The sequence below is a fragment of the Bufo gargarizans genome, chromosome 5 (genome assembly GCF_014858855.1).
Source record: "Bufo gargarizans isolate SCDJY-AF-19 chromosome 5, ASM1485885v1, whole genome shotgun sequence".
Classification (NCBI taxonomy): domain Eukaryota; kingdom Metazoa; phylum Chordata; class Amphibia; order Anura; family Bufonidae; genus Bufo; species Bufo gargarizans.
Genome location: NC_058084.1, coordinates 196825540 through 196850133, shown reverse-complemented (window position 1 = coordinate 196850133; position 24594 = coordinate 196825540). Strand labels below are relative to the sequence as shown.

At 43.7% G+C, this 24594-nt stretch overlaps 1 protein-coding gene across 2 annotated transcripts in view; it reads left to right on the top strand.

The window, feature by feature from the left end:
* The window catches only part of TRANK1 (tetratricopeptide repeat and ankyrin repeat containing 1), a 183865-nt gene that overhangs the window by 145221 nt on the left and 14050 nt on the right, over nt 1-24594 (top strand). For both annotated transcript variants that reach the window (XM_044292742.1, XM_044292743.1), the window contains 4 exons: nt 5425-5528; nt 5874-6006; nt 17762-17907; nt 18010-20924. In XM_044292742.1, the coding sequence (XP_044148677.1) occupies nt 5425-5528; nt 5874-6006; nt 17762-17907; nt 18010-20924 (3298 nt within the window). The remainder of the gene's footprint in view (nt 1-5424; nt 5529-5873; nt 6007-17761; nt 17908-18009; nt 20925-24594) is intronic.

Here is a 24594-nt window from a genome sequence, read left to right as displayed (position 1 = left end):
CATCTCGTTGTTGCTAGCGGACGTTCCTGTGGCCTCTTCCCGACAGAGGGGATCTTCTGTCTCAGGGACCGCTCTTCCACCAGAATTCACGTCAGTTGCGTTTAACGGCGTGGCTATTGAGACCTACATCCTGAGGAAGAGAGGCTTCTCTGATGCAGTGGTGAGAACCATGATCAGAGCTCGAAAACCGGCTTCTTCGCGGATCTATTATCGCACCTGGAGGGCCTGTCTGACCTTTTGTGAGAAGTCGGGTTTTCCGCCGCTGTGCTGTGTATCTAATCCCATTTTGTATGATCCTGCCTGCTGAGCTGTGTATCTAATCCTATTTTGTATGATACAGCCTGCTGAGCTGTGTATCTAAACCCTTATGCACACTATCCATTTATCCGCTAAATAAGGATACTATCCGTGTGTGACCCACATTTATTTTTTTTTGCAGTCCCATTGATTTCTATGGGTTTTAGATCTGCATTATGAGGACCAGAATGTTATTTGTTTTTTTGCAGAACTGACATACGTATGTGGAAAACACATGGACTTCATCAGTGTGCTTTCCACATCTGTATATTAGTACAGCAAAAGATAGAACATGTCTTATTCTGGTCCTCATAATGCAGACCTAAAACCCATAGAACTCGATGGCTCTGGAAAGAAATGCACATCTCACACAGGCAGTATTGTTATTTAGCAGATCTGCTACTTGGAGAAAGCAGAACGGATACGGTCCTGTGCATGAGGCCTAATTTAATCTTTTTTGGTCCTGACTGCTGAAGGGTTTATCTTAGGTCAATATGTGTGATACTGGAAATTGTGGCTGACACATGGACTGAGGCATGGATTCCTAGGCCGATCACAGTGTCCCCGTGGCGGTGGCATCCACAGTGTCCCCGTGGCGGTGACATCCACAGTGTCCCCGTGGCGGTGACATCCACAGTGTCCCCGTGGCGGTGACATCCACAGTGTCCCCGTGGCGGTGACATCCACAGTGTCCCCGTGGCGGTGACATCCACAGTGTCCCCGTGGCGGTGACATCCACAGTGTCCCCGTGGCGGTGACATCCACAGTGTCCCCGTGGCGGTGACATCCACAGTGTCCCCGTGGCGGTGACATCCACAGTGTCCCCGTGGCGGTGACATCCACAGTGTCCCCGTGGCGGTGACATCCACAGTGTCCCCGTGGCGGTGACATCCACAGTGTCCCCGTGGCGGTGACAATGTTATGGGAGCACTGTGGATATCACTGTTAAGGGGTCATTCTAGATGTTATATGCAGTTCCCCACAACATTGCCATCCACAGTGCCCCAATGACTTCCACGGTATCACCAAAGTGCTCCCATGTGCCATCCACAGTGCCCAAGTGCCATCCGTAGTGCCCCATATGACATCCACATTGCCCACAAAAGCACCTATGTCCCATCCAAAATGCCCCCATGTGCCATCCATAGTGCCCCTAATGACATCCACAGTGCCTCTGTGGCTGATCGCTGTGCTGTCACTCATGTACAGCGGTTACATCGCGCTATACATGAGTCAGTATAGGCTTCACATAGAAGCCTGTACACTCAGAAGACCGCCGGCGGTCCCGGCGCATGTGCAGTTGTGTGCAAGCGACGGTCCCGAGGAAGGCCAGCAGGATGCGGTGACATTAGTGATGACGTTCAGTCTCCTGCCTCAGGCAGGAAAAGAAGAAGACGGCGCTGGATCGGAAGTCTTGAAAATGCTTCAGGAGCTCTCCTCTAGCTGGGTCCTCCTCTAGCTGGCACTGTCTGCGTTCTAAATCTCGCACCTGCGCCGTACCGGTCTTCAGTCGGCGCAGGCGCACTGAGAGGAGGACCTCGCTCGGCTGCTCCTTCCTCAGTGCGCCTGCGCCGATGACGTCACATCTACACCCGGCGCAGGCACACTGAGGAAGGAGCGGCCGAGTGAGCGTCCTCCTCTCAGTGCGCCTGCGCCGACTGAAGACCAGTACAGCACAGGCGCGAGATTTAGAACGCAGACAGGGCCAGCCAGAGGAGGAGAGCGCTCGCTGGCCCTGTCAATCAACAGGAGTAGGGGGCGTTTTTTATAAAGGAGGATGCGGCGGCTACCAGCAGGTAACCGCCCAACTTGCTGGTAGCCACGTAATTAACATATTATAAAAGTGTGTTTTTTCAAAGAAACTAGACAACAGAAAAGGGTAAGAGCACTATAAGGATTTTAATTAGCCCAAAAATGACTTTTGGAGGGTGACAGAAGCCCTTTAACAGCTCTACGGGTGGAATTGAAAAACGCTCTTAATCTGCACTTGGCTAAAGCCTACCTATATGCACTATGCCCACGGAGAAAAACCAACTAGGTTTATGCTAGCCCAGATTAAGGTTGGAGATATATGATTTGGTTCTCCTGTTCTTAAAGACTCCTTCAGCAATTCCCTACATAAAACAGAAAAAATAGCACGAGAATTCAGCAATTACTACACCCAACTATACAACTTCTCACAAGATACAGGTACGTCACTACCTAAAAAAGAGCTGACATCCCACTTCCTATCCTTCTTTACCCTACCTTACCTTTGAAATTGTAATCCCTCTTCGCTCAACAGAAACCACCTAAAAAGGTGTTATCAACCATTAATAAGGAACTACTATCACCACCAGTAGATTTAAACTACTCTATCATCCAGGCATGGGAATATGACTTAGGTCGGAAATTCACACCTGAGGAACTTCAGTGCCTCTTTTTAGCACCTAAACAAGCCTCCAAATGTGTAAGAATACAGGAAAATAGTTATAAGATATTAGTCAGATGGCACTTTACCCCAGTATTACTACATAAATACAATCCTAATTACGATCCCTGCTGTTGGAGATGCGGCCAACATACAGTATGGGAACGTCCTTCCATTTACTCTGGTCTTGTCCTTTTATTAAACCATACTGGTCCTCTATTTTAGAACAAATCAACCAAAGCACTGGACTAACTCTCCCTCTTATTTCAGAAATTTGTTTACTACACCTCTTTCCAGATAAAATCTCTAAAAATACTCTCGTATTAACGAGACAGCTTCTTGCCACAGCTAGAATTTTAATTCCTACGTTATGGAAAGTTCGTACACCTCCAACCCTAGCACAATGGACCGAAAAATTAGACTCCTTATACCGATTAGAAGAAGTGGTTAGTTGGGAAAATATGTCATTCTTTATACAAATCCTTCTGGAACCCTTGGGCTCAATATAGACACTTCACTTAACACCCCTTCCCCCCCGGTCCCCTTTCTTCTCCATACTAATCATATTGTTTTTTTCATCTCCATACCCTCTCGTATGTCCTATCTTCTACAACATGAACTCTCGCATCTAACTTTACCCAACATGGCTTCTTATTTATATTATTATCACAGGAGTCGATCCATTGACCTTTCAAGGACCACTCAGCCATTAATGTTTGTTCCAGTTCGACCACATGTGACATATCTGGTCACATCTTTATATACATGACTGAGCAGGCCAGATGTAACCTTAGGCGACGTGTGCTATAGTACATGTAAACCATTTCAACAGGATATTCTATGAAGTGTTGTCTCACTGTTATACAACTGTTTATGCCTTTTAATCCTACATGAGGTGTCTAAATGCAATACAGATACATTGTAATGTATTATTGATTAAACTAATAAAAAGAGTTTTGAAAGAAAGAAATCCACTACAAAAAAAGCTGAGAAATTCTAATTTTGAAAATAGTGAATTTTTTTATGCATAAAGGTAAAACATATCAACTCAAATTCACCACTAACATAAAGTACGATGTGTCACGAGAAAACATTCTCAGAATGGCTTGGATAAGTAAAAGCGTTCCAAAGTTATTACCACATAAAGTGACACATGTCAGATTTGAAAAATGGGGCTCCGGCATTTGGTCCAAACTGTTGCTTGAAGGGGTTACAAGTCTGCAGAAACAATAGACGTGCTGTGGCTTTCAAAATCAGCACTGCAGGTCAATTTCTGCACGAAAACGGTATTCAATTTGAAAATCTCATTTACACTTTGCATTCACTTTCCTGGTACTGTATAACGCTGCAATTTTCCTGCGTGAAAACCAGTGTGCAAAAAACGCACGTAATCCACAATGTGTGCGGGTAGCCTAATAGGCAGATTATTTGAGGGAAATAATAGAGCACAAGAGCAGAAAAATACAATCCTAGCGGCTGAGATTTGGAATGTCCGCAAAATACCAGTGCCGTTTCTGGCCTTGGATTTTGTTAGAGAAAGCATGGGCTGTCACAGTGCGCTAAAGACCACCAGACCACTCGCCCTTCAACTTCACTGCGATTCTGTCACATCTGCTTCTCACAAATATTCATCAAAGGCTTCCCTTCGCCTTGCCATCCTAACTTTACAGGTGATACTCGAAAAATTTAAATATTGCGCAAAGTTCATTTAGTTCAGTAATGCAACTTAAAAGGTGAAACTAACATATGAGATAGACTCATTACATGCAAAGTGAGATAATGCAAGCCTTTACTTGTTATAATCTGGATGATTATGGCTTACAGCTTATGAACCCCCAAAGTCACAATTTTGAGGTACCCTTTGCTCAGGGGATATGGATTAATTAGCTGACTAGAGTGTGACACTTTGAGCCTAGAATATTGAACCTTTTCACAAAATTCTAATCTTAAGCTGCATTAATGCAATTCCTTTTAAGTTGCATTACTGAAATAAATGGACTTTTGCACGATATTCAAATTTTTCGAGTTTCACCTGTGTATTTTGAAAGAGCTGACCCTACAGATAAGATAGAAGTTGGTCAAACTGACCGATATCTGCAAGGTTAACCAACTTTTATCTTATTGTTGGCCTAACCCCTTGTATTTGGCTCCTGAAGCTTGTATTAGACCAGCAGATGTCTTGTACTGTAGATAAAGATTATAGATAGAAGATTTTGCTTCTAATGTGCTTATTACATAGAATGATGTTCGTTAGTACTTTTGCTCGTTAATCGTTTGCTACAAAGTACTTTGTAGTACCACGCCTTTATGCGATCTGTAAGCGAGTAGACAACTCCATATTATATGAACGGATCCGGATCTGGGACCGAGGAACAATAATTTTTTAGCAGGATGAAAGATCAAAATTGGCGAGAAACAAGCGTCATTTAATCGCATTAACAACATTAGGAACGATATTCACTCGGTCTAATATAGGCTTAACTCGCCCTTAACAGATAATATTGGGGGTGAGACTGATTGGGTTTATTAACGACAGGTGGGCTACTGTATTTCTGAAAGAAAGCAACCGTGTTTTTTTAAATCCAGGATAACCCCTTCAAATGTAATAGTTCTCAGAGGACGTATATGGTAACATTGGTAATGGAAAAACCTGGTGACAGATCTTTTAACCGGTTTATCTCCATGCACTTTATAAGAGAAATTTTGCTTATTTTCAGGTGGCTGCAAAGTGTTACCAGAAAGGTGGTGCTATAGAAAAAGAGAAGCTTGCGTTTGCCAATGAAGAAGTATTAAGTCTGCAGACAAGGAAAGGAAATGCAAAGTAGGCACAAATATATTCTGTTTCATAAAGATACGGGGGGGTTCACACCCTGCACTACAGAATTCTGTCTTCAAAAAGTCACAAAATAAGGCTTATGTGACTTTTATAAATCACTTTCGCATTGCATTTTTACACCACTTACTCCAGTTTTGAAAGGTAGGTGGGAAAGTGGTTGTGGTTAGTTATGTAACTGAAATGTAAATTTGGCTCAAAGTACACCAACGTAGACTCAAGCAAAACTGACTTCATTTATAACCCTGTTGATACATTCCACCAATAGACTGCTTTTCTGGTTATTTAGCAATTTAAATGTCATCTTACACAACTTTTGTTTCGGACTCGCAGAGTAAAACCATTGGAGTACTTACAGCTTGCCAAGACTTACCTGGAATGCAGGGAACCAAAACTGGCCATTAAATGTCTGATAAAGGCCAAAGAATTTACCCTCTGTGCAGAGCTTTGCAAGCAGCTGGAAAAGGTACAACAGTTTTCTTGTTGTTAGAAGGATACATATATCTGTAGAACAATTTTAGTGTAATGTATTAACCCCTTAGTGACCACCCATACGCCTTTTGACGGCGGTCACTAAGGGGCCTTAGGCTGGGCCGCCGTGCTTTTACGGCGGCCCAGTCTAAGCGCTGCACGGGAGCCAGGGCCCTGCTCTAACAGCCCTGACCGGCAGAAGTGCCGATCCGGGCTGTTTAACCCTTTACATGCCGCAATGGCGCCCGCTGCTTGTAAAGTGGTGACATGCATGTAAAGTGGTGACAGAGGGAGCGGACTCCCTCGGTCTCCCATCAGCACCCCGAAAATGCGATCGTGGGGTGCTGATGTGTTGTGAAGCTTACCTCGCTTCAGATCAGGGCCCCAAGCCTGTCTTCCGTTATCTCCAGCAGGCCGTGCCTCTATGGCACAGCCTGCTGGTCAATGTTTGAATAGCATTCCTATTGAAATGTAATGCATTATAGAGATAATGCATTACATTTTAAAAGCAACCAAAATGCTGTATATTATAGTCCCCTTGTGGGACTTTTAAGTAGTACAAAAAAATAGAAAAGAAATACACATTTATTAAATAAAAAAATTCCATAAAATAAAAAAAATATGCTTTTTTTCTATTGAAAATACACTTTTCAATGAAAAAAATTGCAAAAAGAAAATATCCCCCATATGTTTGGTATTGCCACGTCCGTAACGACCCGGACTACATAAATATTACATAAATTATCCCCTATGGTGAACGCCGAAAAAAAAAAAAAAAAAAAAGACAGAATTTCTAATTTATTCTTAGTTTCCACCAAAAGAAACGTAATAACAAGTGATCAAAAAGCGGCATTTACTCCAAAATGATACTGATGAAAAATACAAGTTGTCCCTCAAAAATGAAGCCTTCATACAACTCCATAGAAAAAAAAAAAAAGTTATGGGTCTTGTGAAGTGGCAATGCAAAATCATTTTTTGGTTAATAAAAGGGGTTTTATTGGAAAAAAAAAGTAGTAAAACAAACAAAACAAAAAATTATAAGTATTTAGTATCACTGTAATTGTACTGACCAAGAGAATAAAGATATTATGTTATTTGTACCGAAAAATGAATGCCGTAAAATTTATAATGTAAAAACGCAGTGGCATTATTGCTATTTTTCCCCAACTCCCTCCCAGAAAGAGTTAATAAAAGTTAATCCTAAAGTTATGTGTACCCCAAAATGGTGCTGTTAAAAACTACAACTCGTCCCGTAAAAAACAAGCCCTCATAAAGCTATATAGACTAAAAAATTAAAAAGTTATAGCTCTTGGAACGAGACCATGAAAAAAGGAAGAAAAACGCTTGGTCATAAAGGCCCAAACAGGCTTGGTCACTAAGGGGTTAAAAGGTTTCTGTCATCAGAATGAACCGTATTAAACTAGCTGAGATTAGCGATGTGCTAATGTCAGGTGAACCTAACTAGCCTATTCTTACTTTTATCTATGCCCCAGTTACTCCAGAAATATAACTTTTATAATATGCTAATTAGCCTCTAGGAGCAGGGGGGGGGGGGGGGGGGACGACACGTTTCCACATATGGTTTTTTGACACCATGTCACATTTGAAGTCCCCCTGATGTACCCCTAGAGTAAAAACTCCCAAAAAGTGACCCCATATTAGAAACAACGGTATAGGGTGGCAGTATTGTTGGTACTAGTTTAGGGTACATATGAGTTTTGGGTTGCTCTATATTACGCTTTTTGTGAGGCAATGTAACAAGAAATAGATGTTTTGGCACAGTTTTTATTTTTATGTTATTTACAACATTCATCTGACAGGTTAGATCATGTAATATTTTTATAGAGCAGGTTGTCACGGACTCTGCGATACCTAATATGTATACTATTTTTTTATTTATGTAAGTTTTACACAATGATTTCATTTTTGAAACAAAAAAAAAAATCATGTTTTAGTGTCTCCATAGTATGAGAGCCATAGTTTTTTCAGTTTTTGGGCAAATATCTTGGGTAGGGTATGATTTTTGCGGGATGAGATGACGGTTTGATTGGCACTATTTTGGGGTGCGTATGACTTTTTGATCGCTTGCTATTACACTTTTTTATACCTTACGGTATTCACCTGAGGGGTTAGGTCATGGGATATTTTTATAGAGAAGATTATTACGGACGCGGCGATACCTAATATGTATGCTTTTTTTTTTTATTTATGTAAGTTTTACACAATTATTTCATTTTTGAAACCAAAAAAATATCATATTTTAGTGTCTCCATATTCTGATGGGGTATGAGGTGATGAGGTGACTGTTTGATTGGTACTATTTTGGCGTACATACGACTTTTTTGATTACTTTTATTACCTTATTTGGGAAGTAAGGTGGGCAAAATTTCAATTTCATCATAGTTTTTTATTAATTTTTTTATGGCGTTCACTGTGCGGTTAAAGACACATGACCGTTTTATAGATCAGGTCGTTACGGACGCGGTGATATCAAACATGTGTAGGGAATTTTTATTTTTTTTCATTTTTAATCAGTTATAAATGTGTTTTTTTTTTTTTTTTACTTTTTTTCACTTTTTTTTCAAAAAAATTTTGACCCAGACCCACTTGATTCTTGAAGCTACAGTGGGTCTATTGTCTGTGTAATACAGTACAGTACACTATATAGTGTACTGTACTGTATTTTCACTTTACAAAGTCTGATTAGACTGCTGCCTTTAGCAGAAGTCTAATCAGCACCATGGACAGCCTCTGATCAGTACCATGGACGTCCGGTTGCCATGGTAACTATCACTCGCTGCCACAGCAGAGCAGTGGGTGATGGGGAGGGAGGGGGCTCAAAAGGCACAGCAGCCTACGATGGGAGAGGGAGGGAGCTCCCTCCCTCTTAACCTCTTCCATACAGCGGTCCCTATGGACCGCGGCATGGAAGAGGTTAAACGCCTGACATCTGTGCCAGCACAGATTTTAGGCGTTTCAAGCAGAGTGTAAGCTATGTTCTGACACTCTGCAAACCACTCGGCTATCCTGAGAGAGGGGGCGGGCGGATGATCGCATGCCTGCCCGCACCGCCCTCCCTGCACCCCCCCTTCCCCCTCGCTGCGCCCGCCGGCAGATAACTAAGAGGGCAGCAGGAGAGGGTTAAACATTAAAATAAAGAATTCACCTGCGGTTTGCCGCGATCACCGACATGGGGGGGGTCACAGGGGCGCCGGTGATCGGAACTATACATGACGTATCGGTACGTCATGTGTCCTGAAGAGGTTAAAGGCGTTGTGCAGTGCTACATTATATGACCTATCCTCAAAATACAGTTTAAAGGGGTCGTGGCGTTCTTTTTCTTCCCTCCCTTGGTCTCCCTTTTCCTCCCTGGCCACCCATGCCTCTCCCCCCGGCCTGCCTTTCTACTTTAGTCCCCGGATTCTGCCGGGACTAGGCCGCATCTTCTCTCGCCTGTCGTCGGGTCCCAAGTGCACCTTTTGGATCGTTTTTCCCCTCCCTGGGTGTCGCTTCCTCTCACAAGCTCCCCCCATTTGCTTTTTCTTTCCCGAAGGGCCCCTGGTTTCCTGTGGTTACTATCCTCCGATGGCGCACCTTTCCCATCCGCTTCATTAATCGAGGCCCTGGATTTTTCCTCACCTAGGCCCTATCCTCTCCCGCCACCCCCCTTGCTTCCCGGGCTTTTTTCTTGGCCCCTCCCCCCTTCACTCGGCTCTTGGGATGGATCTCCCCCCCTCCTATACCAGTTAAAGAGGACCTTTCACCTGGAAAAACATTGTGAACTAAGTATCCTGACATATACAGCGGCGCCCAGGGATCTCACTGCACTTACTATTATTCCTGGGCGCCGCTCCGTTCTTCCATTATGTTTTCCGGTATCTTCGCTCAGTAACTTATAGTAGACGGAGACTGCCCTTGTTCTGCTAGGCATCTCCTCCTCCTAGGCTGTAGCGCTGGCCAATCCCAGCGCACAGCTCAAAGCCTGGGAGCAGGAGACGCCCAGCAGAACAAGGCCAGACTCCGCCTACTATAACTTACTGAGCGAAGATACCGGAGGACATAACGGGAGAATGGAGTGGCGCCCAGGGATAATAGTAAGTGCAGTGAGATCCCTGGGCACCGCTGTATAGGTCAGGATACTTAGTTCACAATGTTTTTCCTGGTGATAGGTCCTCTTTAACCACCTCAGCTCCCCTAGCTTAAACACCCTTAATGACCAGATCACTTTTTACAATTCTGCACTACACTACTTTCACCGTTTATTGCTCGGTCATGCAACTTACCACCCAAATGAATTTTACCTCCTTTTCTTCTCACTAATAGAGCTTTCATTTGGTGGTATTTCATTGCTGCTGACCTTTTTACTTTTTTTGTTATTAATCGAAATTAATGACATATTTTATTTTTTTTAAATGACATTTTTCACTTTCAGTTGTAAATTTCTTTTTAAAAAACTAAATTTCTATATAAATTTTTCTCTAAATTTTTTGTTCTACATGTCTTTGATAAAAAAAAAAAATGTTTGCCCCTCATTGAATACCTTGGGGTGTCTTCTTTCCAAAATGGGGTCACATGTGGGGTATTTATACTGCCCTGGCATTTTAGGGGCCCTAATGTGTGAGAAGAAGTCTGGAATATAAATGTCAAAAAAAATGTACGCATTTGGATATCGTGAGGGGTATGGTGAGTTTATGTGAGATGTTATTTTTTTGTCACAAGTTAGTGGAATATGAGACTTTGTAAGAAAAAAAAATAAAAAATCTATTTCCGCTAACTTGTGCCCCAAAAAATTCTGAATGGAGCCTTACAGGGGGGTGATCAATGACAGGGGGGTGATCACCCTGTCATTGAGGATCAATGGAGCAGAAGCGTGGACGACGCCTGGGTTCTGGAGGTAGTTTTTTCCGGATACAATTTAGAATTCTCTGCCCTTCCCACAGGTTGCTTCTTCCAATCGTCGCCACCCAGGTGTCCTCCCGGGCGGCCGCTTTTTTTAATGCCTTTCATTACCTTCACGCACATGGAGTAATTGTTCCTTTCCTGACCTCGAAACGTTTTCAGGGGTTTTACTCAAACCTCTTCACTGTTCGCCCCACTTTGGATCTGAAGGCGCTCAATAATTTTGTCCGTGTCGTCACTTTCGCATGGAATCCCTCAGGTCTGTGGTCGATTTCTGTCGACGATCGACATCCGGGATGCTTATCTGCATGTCCTCCCCCTTAGCTCTGTATTATCAGAGGAACCTTCGCCCTTGTTCCCAGTCAGAGGATGGATTTCCTGGGCATGGTCCTCGACACTCGCCTTGGATGAGTGTTCCTTCCCCAGGACAAGGTAGTTGCTCTCCAGTCAAGGGTGGCTTGCCAGGGTGTGCATGCACGTTCTGGGCCGGATGGTTGCTGCCTTCCATGCAATTCCTTATGCCCAATTCCACACCCGTTCCCTTCAGCTGTCAATTCTTGCCCGGTGGAACAAGCCTCCGTCAGGCCTCGATCGCCTGATCCGCCTTTCCCCTCAGGTCCGCCAGGACTTGCGTTGGAGGCTAAACCCCCGAACCATCTCCCATGGCAGATCCTTACTTCCCCTCCATCGGCATGTGATCTCCACCGATGCCAGCCTGGTAGGTTGGGGGGCAGACTTCGGGTCTCTCACAGCCCAGGGTCAGTGGTCGATACGGGAGAGCTCCCTGCAGATCAATATCCTGGAGCTCATGGCCTTTTAAATAGCTCTGTCCTGTTGGACTCACCTGCTCTGTGGTCATCCTGTCCTGATTCAGACGGACAACTCCACTGCGGTGGCTTATTTGAACCACCATGGGGGCTCCAGAAGTGTGGTAAGGAAGCCTCTCGCATCCTGCGGTGGGCAGAGGGACACGTTCCCGCTTTCTCTGCCTTCTACATCCCTGGAGTCGACAATTGGGCAGCCGACTTCCTCAGCCGCCAATGTCTCGACCCGGGCGAGTGGTCTCTCCATCCAGAGGTGTTTCAACAGCTCTGTCAGCGTTGGGGAATCCCAGACATGGATCTTTTCTCCTCCCGTCTGAATCACCAACTTCTGCTTTACGTCGCCAGGTCTCCGGATCCTCAGGCTCTTGCGGTAGACGCCTTGGTGCTCCCGTGGTCCCAATTTAGTCTCCTGTATTTCTTCCCTCCTCTTCCGCTTTTTCCTCGGGTACTCAAACGCCTCAAACTGATGATATTGGTGGCTCCGGACTTGCACCACAGGGCGTGGTACGTATATCTCGTCTTCCTGCTTGCCGACACCCCATGGCGGCTACCACTGCCTCCCGACCTCCTTTTGCCAGGTCCCCTGTTCCAACCGAGTTTACCTCAGCTTCATTTAATGGCATGGCTGGTCAAGCCGTGGTCCTGAGGTTCCGCGGCCTCTCCGAGTCAGTCATCCAGACCATGCTTAATGCATGTAAACCCCAGTCGGCCAGAATTTGCCATCGTAACTTCAAGGCTTATTGTGCCTGCTGTGAATTTGGTGAGGTTCACCCTCTCCTTTTTTCAGCCCTAGGATTCTTGCCTTTTTTTCAGGCTGGCCTTGAGAAAGGTCTCCGCCTGGCCTCCCTCAAAGGTCAGGTCTCTGCCTTATCTGTTCTTTTCCCAAAGCCCTTGGCTTCTCGTTCCCAAGTGAAAACCTTCCTTCCGGGGGTGGCTCATCGTGTCCCTCCTTTCTGTTCTTCGGTGGAACCATGGGATTTGAATCTGGTCTTAGATGCAGTAATCGCCAGTTCGCAGTGTTCGCCAACGAACACATGCGGGCTGCCATCTTGACTCACAAGTCCGGCGATGCACAGGTAAGCCCTTACCTGTGCCGCGAGCCGGTCTGAAATCAAATGCGGTCACCGGGAGCAGACAGTTCCGAGAACAGCCGCCGGGGGCCTTCATCGGGCTGTTCTCGGAACTGCCTGCTCCCAGTGACCGCATTTGTTTTAGACCGGAACAGGTAAGGACTTACCTGTACATCACCGGACTTGTGAGTCAAGATGGCAGCCTGCATGTGTTCCTTGGCGAACACTGCAAACTGGCCATCACTGCTCAGATGCCCTTCAGTCCTCTCCCTTCGAGAGCTTGAAGGAGTTATCCCTTTCTTATGCCTCTTTTAAGGTTGCCTTTTTAGTCGCGATTACCTCCATTCGCAGAGTCTCTGAGCTGGCGGCACTCTCTTGCCGGTCTCCCTTTTTGTTTTTTCACCAGGACAATGTTGTTCTTCGCCCATTTCCCTCCTTTTTTCCCAAGGTGGTTTATTTCTTCCACATTAATGAGGAGATTGTCCTGCCTTTATTCTGTCCCAACCCCTCTCATCCCAGAGAGCGGTCTCTCCACCGTCTGGATGTAGTTCGCGCGCTCCGGCTGTGTCTCCAGTTAATGGTGTCCTTCCGTCGTTCTGACTCTCTCTTTTTCGTCCCTGAGGGCTCAAGTAAGGGTTTAGGGTAAGGGTCGTGATCCCCCTTTCTGGTTGACCGCTCACTCCACTAGGGCATCCTGGGCGGTCTGGCCTTTGCCTCCCAGGTCTGCAAGGTCGTCACCGGGGCCTCAGTTCACATTTTATTCAGTTTTTACCACATCCATTCCTTGGCCTCTGCTGATGCCAGTTTGGGTCGCAAGGCTCTGCAAGCGGCTGTGTGCTATGTTTTTGGCATGGCGTTTTTTTTCCCACCCTCGGGGACTGCTTTGGGACATACCATGGTGCTGTGTCCCTAATGCCATTTACGAGAAAAATTGATTTCTGTACTTACCGTAAAATCCTTTTCTCGTTGGATGCATTGGGGGACGCAGATCCCACCCTTGTTGTTTTTTCTCTTCGTTAGGTTTACCGGGTTTCCTGGGACTCTTCAATATTGGTCCTCTTTCTGGTTTAGGACATTTTGGCTTCACTTTTCGCTCTGTTTTTTTTGTGCTCCTACTGCTTTTGTATTAACTGCTTAATTTAGTGTATTTGCAGAGGGTATAGCCTATCTGCGTGGAGCCAACACTTTTCCTTTCTAGTGTCAGCCTCCTAGTGGCATCTGGGCATATAACCATGGTGCTGTACCCCCAATGTTTCCAACGAGAAAAGGATTTTATGGTTAGTACAAAAATCAATTTATTCACTTGAATTGGACGAATAGTTGTAATTACACTGCACCACGGCTACAAACTAGACATAGCGCAGTTAAACAGTGAATAAGCCACAGCTCTCGGACAAATGCTGCAACCTCTACAAACAGCTGATCAGCGATGATTCCAGGACCCCCACTGATCTGATATTAATTACCTATCTTTAGGATAGGTCATCAGTATCGTAGTACTGGAATAACCTATTGGTTTTAAAACGAGTTAGAGTTCCTAGTTCCTCAGAACCAAAGCAGAGTTTGATTTCAAGTTTTAAAGTGGTTTTCTACTTATCTACTGAAGTTGTTCAACGAAGTCACATGCGACTTTGTGAATAAATAACTTCAGCTCATCGGAGCCCATAATTCTAATACTGTAAGGAGAAGAATCTCTATACAGTATTATTCCGAAGTTTTGAACGAAGCAACTTCGGATTAAGGCTCACTAGAAATTTCCTTTTGTGCGGTTAATATGGTGCATGTAGCGTTGTCTAGAAGATTATCCACCCTTTAAGGCAATTTTTTATTTTTCAAAAGCTTTCATCTTTTCCCCCCATTGACATAGCTGTATGAGGGCATGTTGTGTAAGGTGCAAGTTGTTTTTTTTAATGGCGCCATTTTGGAGTACATTAGGTGAATTGTTTTTAGAGCTTTGTGTTTACAGTGTTCAGTTTGGTAATAATGCCATTTGAACGTGGATCAGTTCTATCACACCAATTACAAATTGATATATATATATATATATATATATTTTACTATGTTTTACTTTTTTGTGCTTTGTGTGCGTTTTCTGAGAGCCGTAACTTTTTTATTTTTCTGCCAACTGAGCTACTTGAGGGTTCATTCTTTTTCCGGAGACTTTTTGATCCTTTTTTCATTGGGGTTTTGAGGTGATCAAAAAAGATGATGCTGGTATATTATTATTATTTTTTATGGTGTTTACAGTTGGGTTAAATAGTATGGGATATTTTATTAGATTAAGTAATTGCATGGGGTTAACGTGTGAGTATTTTTTTATTTTTACTTTTTGCAAAGTATCAATTGCCCATTAATGTGAGGAGGTACTTGATGGGCTCACTTACTATTAATGCGAAGCAAATAGAGGTCTAAATTGATAAAGCCATGTGCCTCATATTAATAGTAACACCAGCAAGTATTTCCTGACATATTGGACATTGGGCAGCATGGGATTAATGTGTGGGTTGGTGTTGGGTACTACAGTATGATAAGGTTACTGGCTATTATGGGCATGAGTGTTCAGAACTTTTACTATGACACTTGAAATTTAGATCTAGGGACCTCCCATTTCTCTTGATCTTCTTTGAGGTGTTTTAACACTATGATTGGAGTCAACCTCCATGATTGCACATGATTTGGAAATAAGAAATGCATGAGGAGGAAAGCTCTTGACAGAGCTTAAGAGGACGACAGAGCTTAAGAGGACCTGCTGAGAAGAATTGCAGAAAATCCCCAAATCCAGATGTTCAAACCTTGTGGCATCATACCAAAGAAGACTGGAGGCTGTAATAGCTGAGAAAGATGCTTCAACTGAGTTTTTCCTTTTCAATAAATTAGCAAGATTTTTTAACATTCTGTTTTCACTTTGTCATTATGAGGTATTGACCTCAGACTGGGCAGAAGGTTCACCTTCCAACAAGACAATAACCCTAAGCACATGGCCAAGACAACACAGGAGTGGCCAAGGGACACTGTGAATGTCCTTGAGTGACCCAGCCAGAGCCCTGAGTTGAACCCAATTGAACATCTCTGGAGATACCTGAAAATGGCTGTCCATTGACGAGCCCCAGCCAACCTGACAGAGCTAAATAGGCTCTGCAGAGAAGAATGACAGAAAATCCCTGAATACAAGTGTGCAAATCTTGTGGTATCATTCCCAAGAAGACTGGAGGCTGTAATCGCTGCCAAAGGTGCTTAAACTAAGTACTGAGTAAAGGATCTGAATACTTATTGTCATTGTTACTTATGTCAAAATTTTCGTTTTTCCTTTTCAATAAATTAGCAAAGATTTCTGTATTGCCGTTATGGAGCATTGAGGGCAGAATGATGGGGAAAACCTTTTTTTTTTTTTTTTTTTTTTTTTTTTTTCAGCACAAGGCTGCAGCATAACAAATGTAAAAAAAAAAAGTGAAAGGGTCTGAAGACTTTCGGAATGCATTATAATATAGCTCCTAAGCCCATCCCATCATCAAGACATACTTTTATGGCACAGAGCATCAAGTACCATTGATCTGTGATGTAATAGTACATCACAGAACGTTAGTGGGTTAAAAGATTTGTCAGACAAGTAATTAATACATTTCTCTATTAAATCATTTTTCATTTAAAATGATTTTTAAAACCTGCTTATGTGTCTAAATATATTTTTGTTACATACTTGTTGTGGCGCCTCCTGTGGTACTTCTTTGTTCCCTCTCAGAACATCCACCTAATAAGAGGAATTTATCAAAGACCAGCATCGTACGCTGGTCTATGTCATCCCCTGCTCATCCAGAAGTTTCACATATTTATATTGAGGTGCATGCCTCTTCATAAATTAGGTGCATCCTCCAGCAGTCCGTGCGTTTGGCTGGTATAGATTTTAGTCTTTTTTTACGCCATAAAATTGGTGTAAAAGAGAAGTATGCCATGCGCACTGGCTCCTCTCTTGCCATTCTACTTTTCAGGAAAGTGGCAAGGGCAGTGGAGAAATGCCAATTGGGACAAAATTTGTCGCCAGTGGTGTTAAAAAAAAAAAAAGTCAAACACAAAATCAAAAAAACACCAGGAAGCACCAGAAGAAATATGTGATAGCAATTTGTGTTTAGTAAATTATTATAATTAAAAACATATGTTTTACGTAGTCTAACAGTAAATTAACCCTTTCAGGAAGAGATCCAAGAACAGAAGGACACAGGGAGCCCCTTCATTTGTAACTGCCCAGATGACAGTGTCACTACTGACTGCAGCATCTAAGGGTTAAACTTGGTGGGTGTCTGCTGTATGAGACTGAATATCCCTTGTGGCACTGCTAGGTCAGTCCTAAAACAGTTCCTTCCCGACAATCTCCTGCTCGCCAGTGGAAGAGGAAGCTGCATTTACATGCAGCGATCTACTTCATAGTATAGAGAGGAGTGATCCCTAATAGTTTGCTCTTTTGCAGAATCATTGTTTGCTGGCAGCAGAGTGTTTGGTAATAAAATGAGCATAAGGTGCTGTAAAGACTGCTTGATCTGTTGCTGGCAAACGATTTAGATCTCCGCATGAACAATCTTGTTGCCCATTGAACAAGCGTTTTGTCGCACCTTTACACAGCAAATTATCGCTAATGAGCGTTCATACAAATGCTCATTAGCGATAATCTGTCTAAAGGGGCCTTAAAAATCACAATACATGGCTGCAAATGTCTCCTTGACATTTTGGATGCTATTATTTTAACCCTGGTGTTTGTTACTGGATTTTTGCAGTTGAAAACCTTATTGCAACTAAAATTGAATGTTGTTTAAAAAAATTAAAACGTTGGAAACTGTATTGGGGACATAAAATTAATTTCTATGCAACTTTCCATGTGAATGTTTTATTCATTTTCCCTAGACCTTACCACTTTTGAGCAGCTGACGCAATATTTTGAACTAAACACATTTTTTGTATGTTGCAGACCAAGGATGCAGCAGTCTTTTACAAAAAAGCACAAAACAATAAAGCTGCTGCTCAACTGTATGAACAGATTGGAGAATTTGATGCAGCACTGAACTTGTATTACCGGGACAAGATGTTTGAAGAAGCTGCTGATGCTATGCAGAGGTGCCAAGTTAATTTAATTTAATGTTTGACTTCATTGTAAATATCATTTTGCATTACAGTGTTTTTATTACCTCTAACTGTTGCTATATTCTGTGTTTTCAGGTATCGACAGATGCATCCTAATGCACCATTACAAATCAGGGAAAGGCAGTTCTATTTAGAAGCTGCTGCAGATTGCTTCAAACAAAATAAACTTAAGAAAATGAATGAAATGCTTTCCAAACTAGATGTTGAAGACCAGTTGGTTTTCCTTAAGAATCGGAAATGTTGGATGGAGGCAGCTGAATTACTTAAGAGTAAAGGTAGAAGTGAAGAGGCAGCATCTCTACTAAGAAAACATGGCATGTTGTTAGAAGCAGCAGACCTGACAACAAAGAAAAAATTTCGAGCATCGTGCCTGCTTGCAGCAGCTCGTCGCCACATAGCAAATGACGAAGACCCTGGTAAAGTTCTTTCAGACGCACTGCAACTTTTACTTGAAACAAACCAAGATGTTGATGCTGCAGAAGCCACACTGCTACAAGGAATTTTGGAAGGAGATTTTGAAAAAATCAAAAGCGCATTCTTTGACTTTAAGAAATCTTCTCACCATGCTGGTGTTGTGGAGGCATTGTTTCAAGCTTCAATCTGTGATGACTCTAACCCATCACTGCTGACTTTGGCATCTTATGGTATAGCGTCTCTGATAACATTGATAAAAGCTCTTGAGGAGACTAAAAACAATGCGGACCGGGAGGCAGTGAAAACTTGTCTCGAGTTCTATGGCGTTGTACAAACTGATGAACAAAATTGCTCTATTCTTCAGCATGAGGGGCCCAGGTTTTCTATTATACAAACAGAAGAGATTAAGATTGACACAGAGCTCAAATGTGTGAAATTGCTGCTGCAAGAACATTTTCTAAAGTGGTTGCTTGAGATTTGTGAAAAGATTGTTGTAAATTCTTATCCAGAAATATGCTCTCGCTACATTGCAGGATTAGAATGTACAGATGATAAGTGCCAAGATTTGCATCAGCCTTTACAACACTCTGATTTATGGAAAATTTTGAGGACCAAAAAAAAATTAGTAACCATTTGTGGATTGTTACTTGAAGCAAAAGACCTTTCAAAAGAATATTCTCAAGAGCTTAATGAAATTGTAAATCTTCATGGCTACAACTACTGCAATTCCCTTTTAAGCTTAGTTTTCTCTAAACATTTTCATCTTCGGATTCTTTCAGAAAACCCTAAATTATGCCAAGAAGTACTGCTCAGATTTCCATTTGCAGGGAAGACTATGCTTAATGCTTTTCTTAGATCACTTTTGAAAGAGGATAACGTACATAGAAGGGAATCTACTGACCTTTGGCTAAAAATAATGCAGATCTGTAGCATAGCATCTAGTTTTCCCGATGGTCTACAGCGTTTCCTCGAAGAAGAGGAGAGACAATTTGAGAAGGAGTATGAAATCCAGAAGATTAATGATTCACGTGGAGAGGGAAGCCGGAAAAAATTTATAGAGGGCAGATATGGTATGCTGAAGCCTGATACAACGTGTCCCTTCCCAAAAATGACTCACATCCATTTCTTTCGCCTTCTACAAACTTCATTACAGCAGCTCTATCAATACAGAAACCCAGAGAGTTGCGCAAGATATTTTTTCAGGTTCATGAATTTGCTGGTCAAGAAATGTGTTATGCCACTGATTCCAAACATTGGAAACACCATGATGATGTTTGAATTCCAGTTTATGCTGTGTTGTGCTGTACTCATGAGGTTTGGAAAAGAAACCAGAGTTGTGCTTCCAAAAAGCTACATTTCCATCCTCCAATATTGGGAATACATGTTTGGAAAGAAAACGAGCATGAAAGATACATACTCCATCTTGTTTGAATATAAAACAAAAGATGTTTGGCAACTTACCAAATACTTCAGACGTCATATTTCCTATCTTGCCAAAGTTCTTTCTGGTGATGAGAAAGAAGAGTTCAATGTCTTTGTAGATGCATTTAGTGATGTCGCTTACATTTCTTCAGGAGAAGCTGAAAGAACACTGGTATTTTGGTTAGTGATGATGGTAAATCTTAATGGTGTCCTTCCTGAATGGGCAAAACCTATGCTTACAAGGCATATTCCAGAGATCCAAAGTAAGTTGAACTCTATAAGAGATGAGTTCCCATCAAAAGTACCGCATAGGCTAGTTTATGTTGTCAGTAAGCTTAACACAGCTGATAAAACTGAAGATCTAGTTTCCTTGCTTCAGGATCTGCTAGAACATCGTGATGCCGAACGCTTGGTAGAGTGCTCATGGAGATGGGATATTATCTATGGCAAAGGACAAGTAAGAGGAATCTTTTTTGATGACAAATTCCGATTTAAAAAGCTTTCTTATGTTCCTCACAGTGTGCATGATAATAAAGCCAGTTCCATAGTAAATGAGCAAGAGGACTTTGAGGAAGAGAAGGTTGATTTGGTGGCAGCTGTTGCAGCTGATGTACACAAGCAAAAGGCTGTACGCCAGGCCGTATATACAATATTCCTTGTCGTATGGATAAGTATGAAATGGAAAAAGGCTTACAGACGTATGCTAAAATGTGAGACTGAAGAATCCATTCCAGATCACTTCAAAATTGCAAATGTCGACAGAACTCAGTGTGACTTGTGTGGGGTGAAATTTTTACAAACTAGAACCCTCACTCATCAAGTTGAAATTGAAGAAGACCTGGGAGATGTTTCAAGTCCAGCTGTGGAAATTCCAAGCCTACCAGGGATTAATGAAGTGTATGAAAATCACATTGTTCTAGAGAAACATAAACATCAAATGAATGACTACAATGCATACCTTCAATTTTTCAAACTGGAAGTGGTTTCCACAATCTGCCAAGGAAAGTCTCTTATAGAGACCATGGGACAGACTTCAGGAAAGAAACTGACATCAAGAGAGGAACTCCACTTGGAACAAACTAAAATCGAGAACAACATAAAAGTAATTGTTGATTTGATTGAAGACATCTATGAGAAAAAGATCTGGTCTGAGGGTAAAGTGCCACTATATATTTTTAACCTTTTTTATATTCGTGAATGTGTACCAAATGTTTACTGTCATTAACCCTTTCACTACCAGTGCCAAACATGGTGCCCGCTCGCACATGCAGCAGGCGTCATGGTCTGCAGTTCTCTGCTGTTTCAAGTGACAGAGACCTGCCTCTAATTACCGCGTAATTAAAGGCTTTAGATGCCTTGATCAAGTGAGATCACGGCATCTAAAGTGTCAAAAACCTATGGCCAATTCGGTAATTGTTTTCAATGCTCTGAGTTTCACTGACATAAGAAATGAACAATAGACAGTAATAAACTAATTTTAAAAATACATCATTGTTCAAAATGAAAAGAAAAAAAAACAGATTTTATAGGCTCATATATCAGCTTCAAAATCATTACAAAAAATAAATAAAAACTGAGTGAAAATATAAAAATTTTAATCAGCTCCCTTTCCTTATAATAAAAAAATATATACCTAAATAACAAAAAATATAAACATCATGGGTATCACCGCAACCGAAAATGCCTGTACTATTAAAATATAAAAATATTTTTCCAATACGGTGAATGGCATAACGGAAAAAAGGGTAAAAATTGCCAATTTGCAATTTTTTTTCATTGCTTCTCTTACCCCCAAAAATGTGATAAAAACACACTCCAAAATGGTAAAAATAAAAACTACAGATTGTCCCGCAAAAAATGAGCTCTCACACAGCTAAGTAGATATAGCTTGTAAGGGATCAGCTTTTTTTTCAGGGGTCATTCTCACAATTATGTCCGGATCGCAGGTCCAAATGTCAGGTTTATTTTCACAACAGCCAAACAAAAATAACAAAACAAACCCCTTGCCCGTCTGGGCTCTAACTATACAGGAATAATCCTACCTCACTTATAGCACCGTTCACACACGATACCAACATGCAGCTTTCTTAGCCAGTACTACAGCACTTCCAGGCTGTAACAAAGTCCAGTACCTTTAGGGGATTGCGGCCCAGAGGTCTGCCTGACTCTGGCCTAGCGACCGTCGATTCCCAGACCTCAGCGGAGTCCCCCAAAGTTCAGGCTAACACCTAGTCCCATGGCCCCTCAGCCAGCCCGGCTGAGACCACCCTTCCAGAGCCTCTAGCAGGGCCTCTGTTGCACTTAGACTCTCTCTCTTGACTGACAGTCTGGACTGGGCTCTTATCCCAGACCGATTGCGACACCTGGTGCTGGTTCAGAATTGATAACTGACGGGGAAGACATGGAAACTCCTGCCATGAATCTCCCCTAGCAGCCATGAGGCTGTCACTACCTCACAAGCTATAAAAAAGTTATAGGGGACAGAATATGGTGATGTAAAGAAAAGTTTTTTTTTTTTTTTTAAAGTTTAAATGTATTTTCTCGCCCATATTCATTGGGGACACAGGAACCGTGTGTATAGCTATGTCCTCTAGGAGGCGTTGACATTGGTTAAAGCTCCTCCCCTGGCAGCTATACCCCCTCCAGCCTGGAGAGAGAGCTTCAGTTTTTTTCTAAGGAGGCGAGACCTCCCTGCTCTGCTGGGAAGCTCCTGAAGATTTTTTTATTTTAGTTTATTTTTTTTCAGATGGGGAAAACAGTGGTCGCCTCGCCTCCCTGTTCTCCCGGGGTCGAGTTGCGCCAGTGCCGGTCACCCGCACTGCTGCCTCCCCCACAGAAGACAAGGTGGACCAGGGCAGTCTCGCTCCCCTGCATCCCGCCAGCCAAGGGGTCACCCATCCAAGCCCCCCCTTTTCCAGCGTCCTGCAACTTCGGTGCCAGTAGCTGAAGGGGTGAACCTGCTGGACCAGAGGAGGGGTGAAGATGGCGGCAGGAAAGAGAAGAGAGGCGAGTACACGGGACTAGGTGAGTATTTAACCCTCTGGGTTGGTCTCCCCCTCCCTCATGGTAGCAATAGTCTAGCTTTGTTATAGAATTAGAGGGGTCTCTGCCTCAGGATATGGGGTCGACTTGCTGCTGTTCATGGGGCCTCTCTAGGTTCTGCCAAGTATGACAGCAGACAGGATCTAAGGGCCCTCAGTTATTAGATTTCAGCAGATCTGCGCCACACTATGTTGTTGTGGCACCAGGACCCCCTTTCGCTTCCCTTCTAGGCCGCTGGCTACGCGGCCACTTAGGGGGTTAATAACATCCTCGCAACGCTGCTGTCTCGGCCGGCCACGGTCATACTCCGTAGTGTCCCTGCTGGTCCCGCAGCTACCACCATCTACCCTCTCGGGGACCGGCACCAACAAGCGCCACTCCAGAAGGGTTGATGCCGGCTGCCACAAGGATTTTCAGCCCGCAATCTTTCCAGTCAGGGGTGACATCCCCCGGCCGGTGGGCGAATGTGGCCACTTCCGCTCTCGGTCCCTCTACGCCCCGGCTGACCGACAGATCCCGGTCGGCCATGCACTGCATCCGCTGCAGCCCGGGACCATGCTTTGGTCGACAAGCAAGGAAGGGAGCGGAGGAGGTCCCCCACTCCCCTATATGCAATCCACTTGTGTCTGGGCACTTCGGGGGTTAATCGCATCTCTGGACAGGGGGTGGGGGTGCGCTGTGGCGCAAATTCTTCCCGCCTCACTTCCCTCTCTCGCAAGTCGCTAGTCCCCGCCCCCGGTCTTCAGACAGCTTAACCCTCTCTGGCCAGCCACCTCTGGAACCGGCACCAGATTATCTGTGATCTTATCTCCAGTACAATGTTCCTTAAATGTTAATACAGTTAACCCCTTCCTGCCTCTGCCCACTTGGGCATCCTAGTTTCATAATTAAAAAAAGAGTAAAATGTGCATTAATACGGCCCCCCTCATCAACGCAGGACCACCCTGTCTGTGTGGTACCAGGCTGGGCCCGTGTCCTATAGTGGACAAAGGAGGACATCTAATTGTTCCCAATCCGCCCTCCTGAGTCGTTAGTTGATATTCCTCCACCTGCTCAGATCCAGGGAGGACAGCTGGAGTATTCCCAATCCACCCTCTGGGTCGTGTGGTTGATAGTTCTCAAACACAGGACCTCTGGAAGTTCCCAATCCGTCCTCCGGGGCCATTTGGTTGATAATTATCCAGCGCACTCCAGTACAGGACCTCTGGATTCCCAATCCGTCCTCCGGGGCCGTTTGGTTGATAATTCTCCACCTGCACGATCCAATGGAGAACCTCTGGAAGTTCCCACTCCACCCTCCAGGGTCGTTTGGTTGATAAGCTCCACCTACGCAATCCGGTGGATGGACCTTTAGATTCCCACTCCACCCTCTGGGTCGTTGGTTGATTATATCCCCACTGGTGTGGCCTACTCTGCCACGGGCAGTCTCTGAGAGGTAGAACTGTGCGCTAGCGGGCCAGAGCAGAACATTTCTCCTCGGTCACCTGCACACCCCCAAGGGTCCCACTCAGACACGCCCTTCCATCCCTTGAGAGGGGATCAGTGATTTGGGCTCTAACTCGAATCCCTTGCAATCTTCCTAGATTGCGTCCACAGTACCCAGCAGTTCTTATAGTCTTCATTATCCCCTTTCATAAGGTGGAGTATTTGCACCATTGCTGCATACCATACCTACCTTAGGCATTATAACTGCTAGAGCGCTGTTTTCAGTGACGCCCGTAGGCGTTTCCCCTTCCAGAGGGGACAAAATTACATTTCCACTACGTACCGTATGCATTAGCC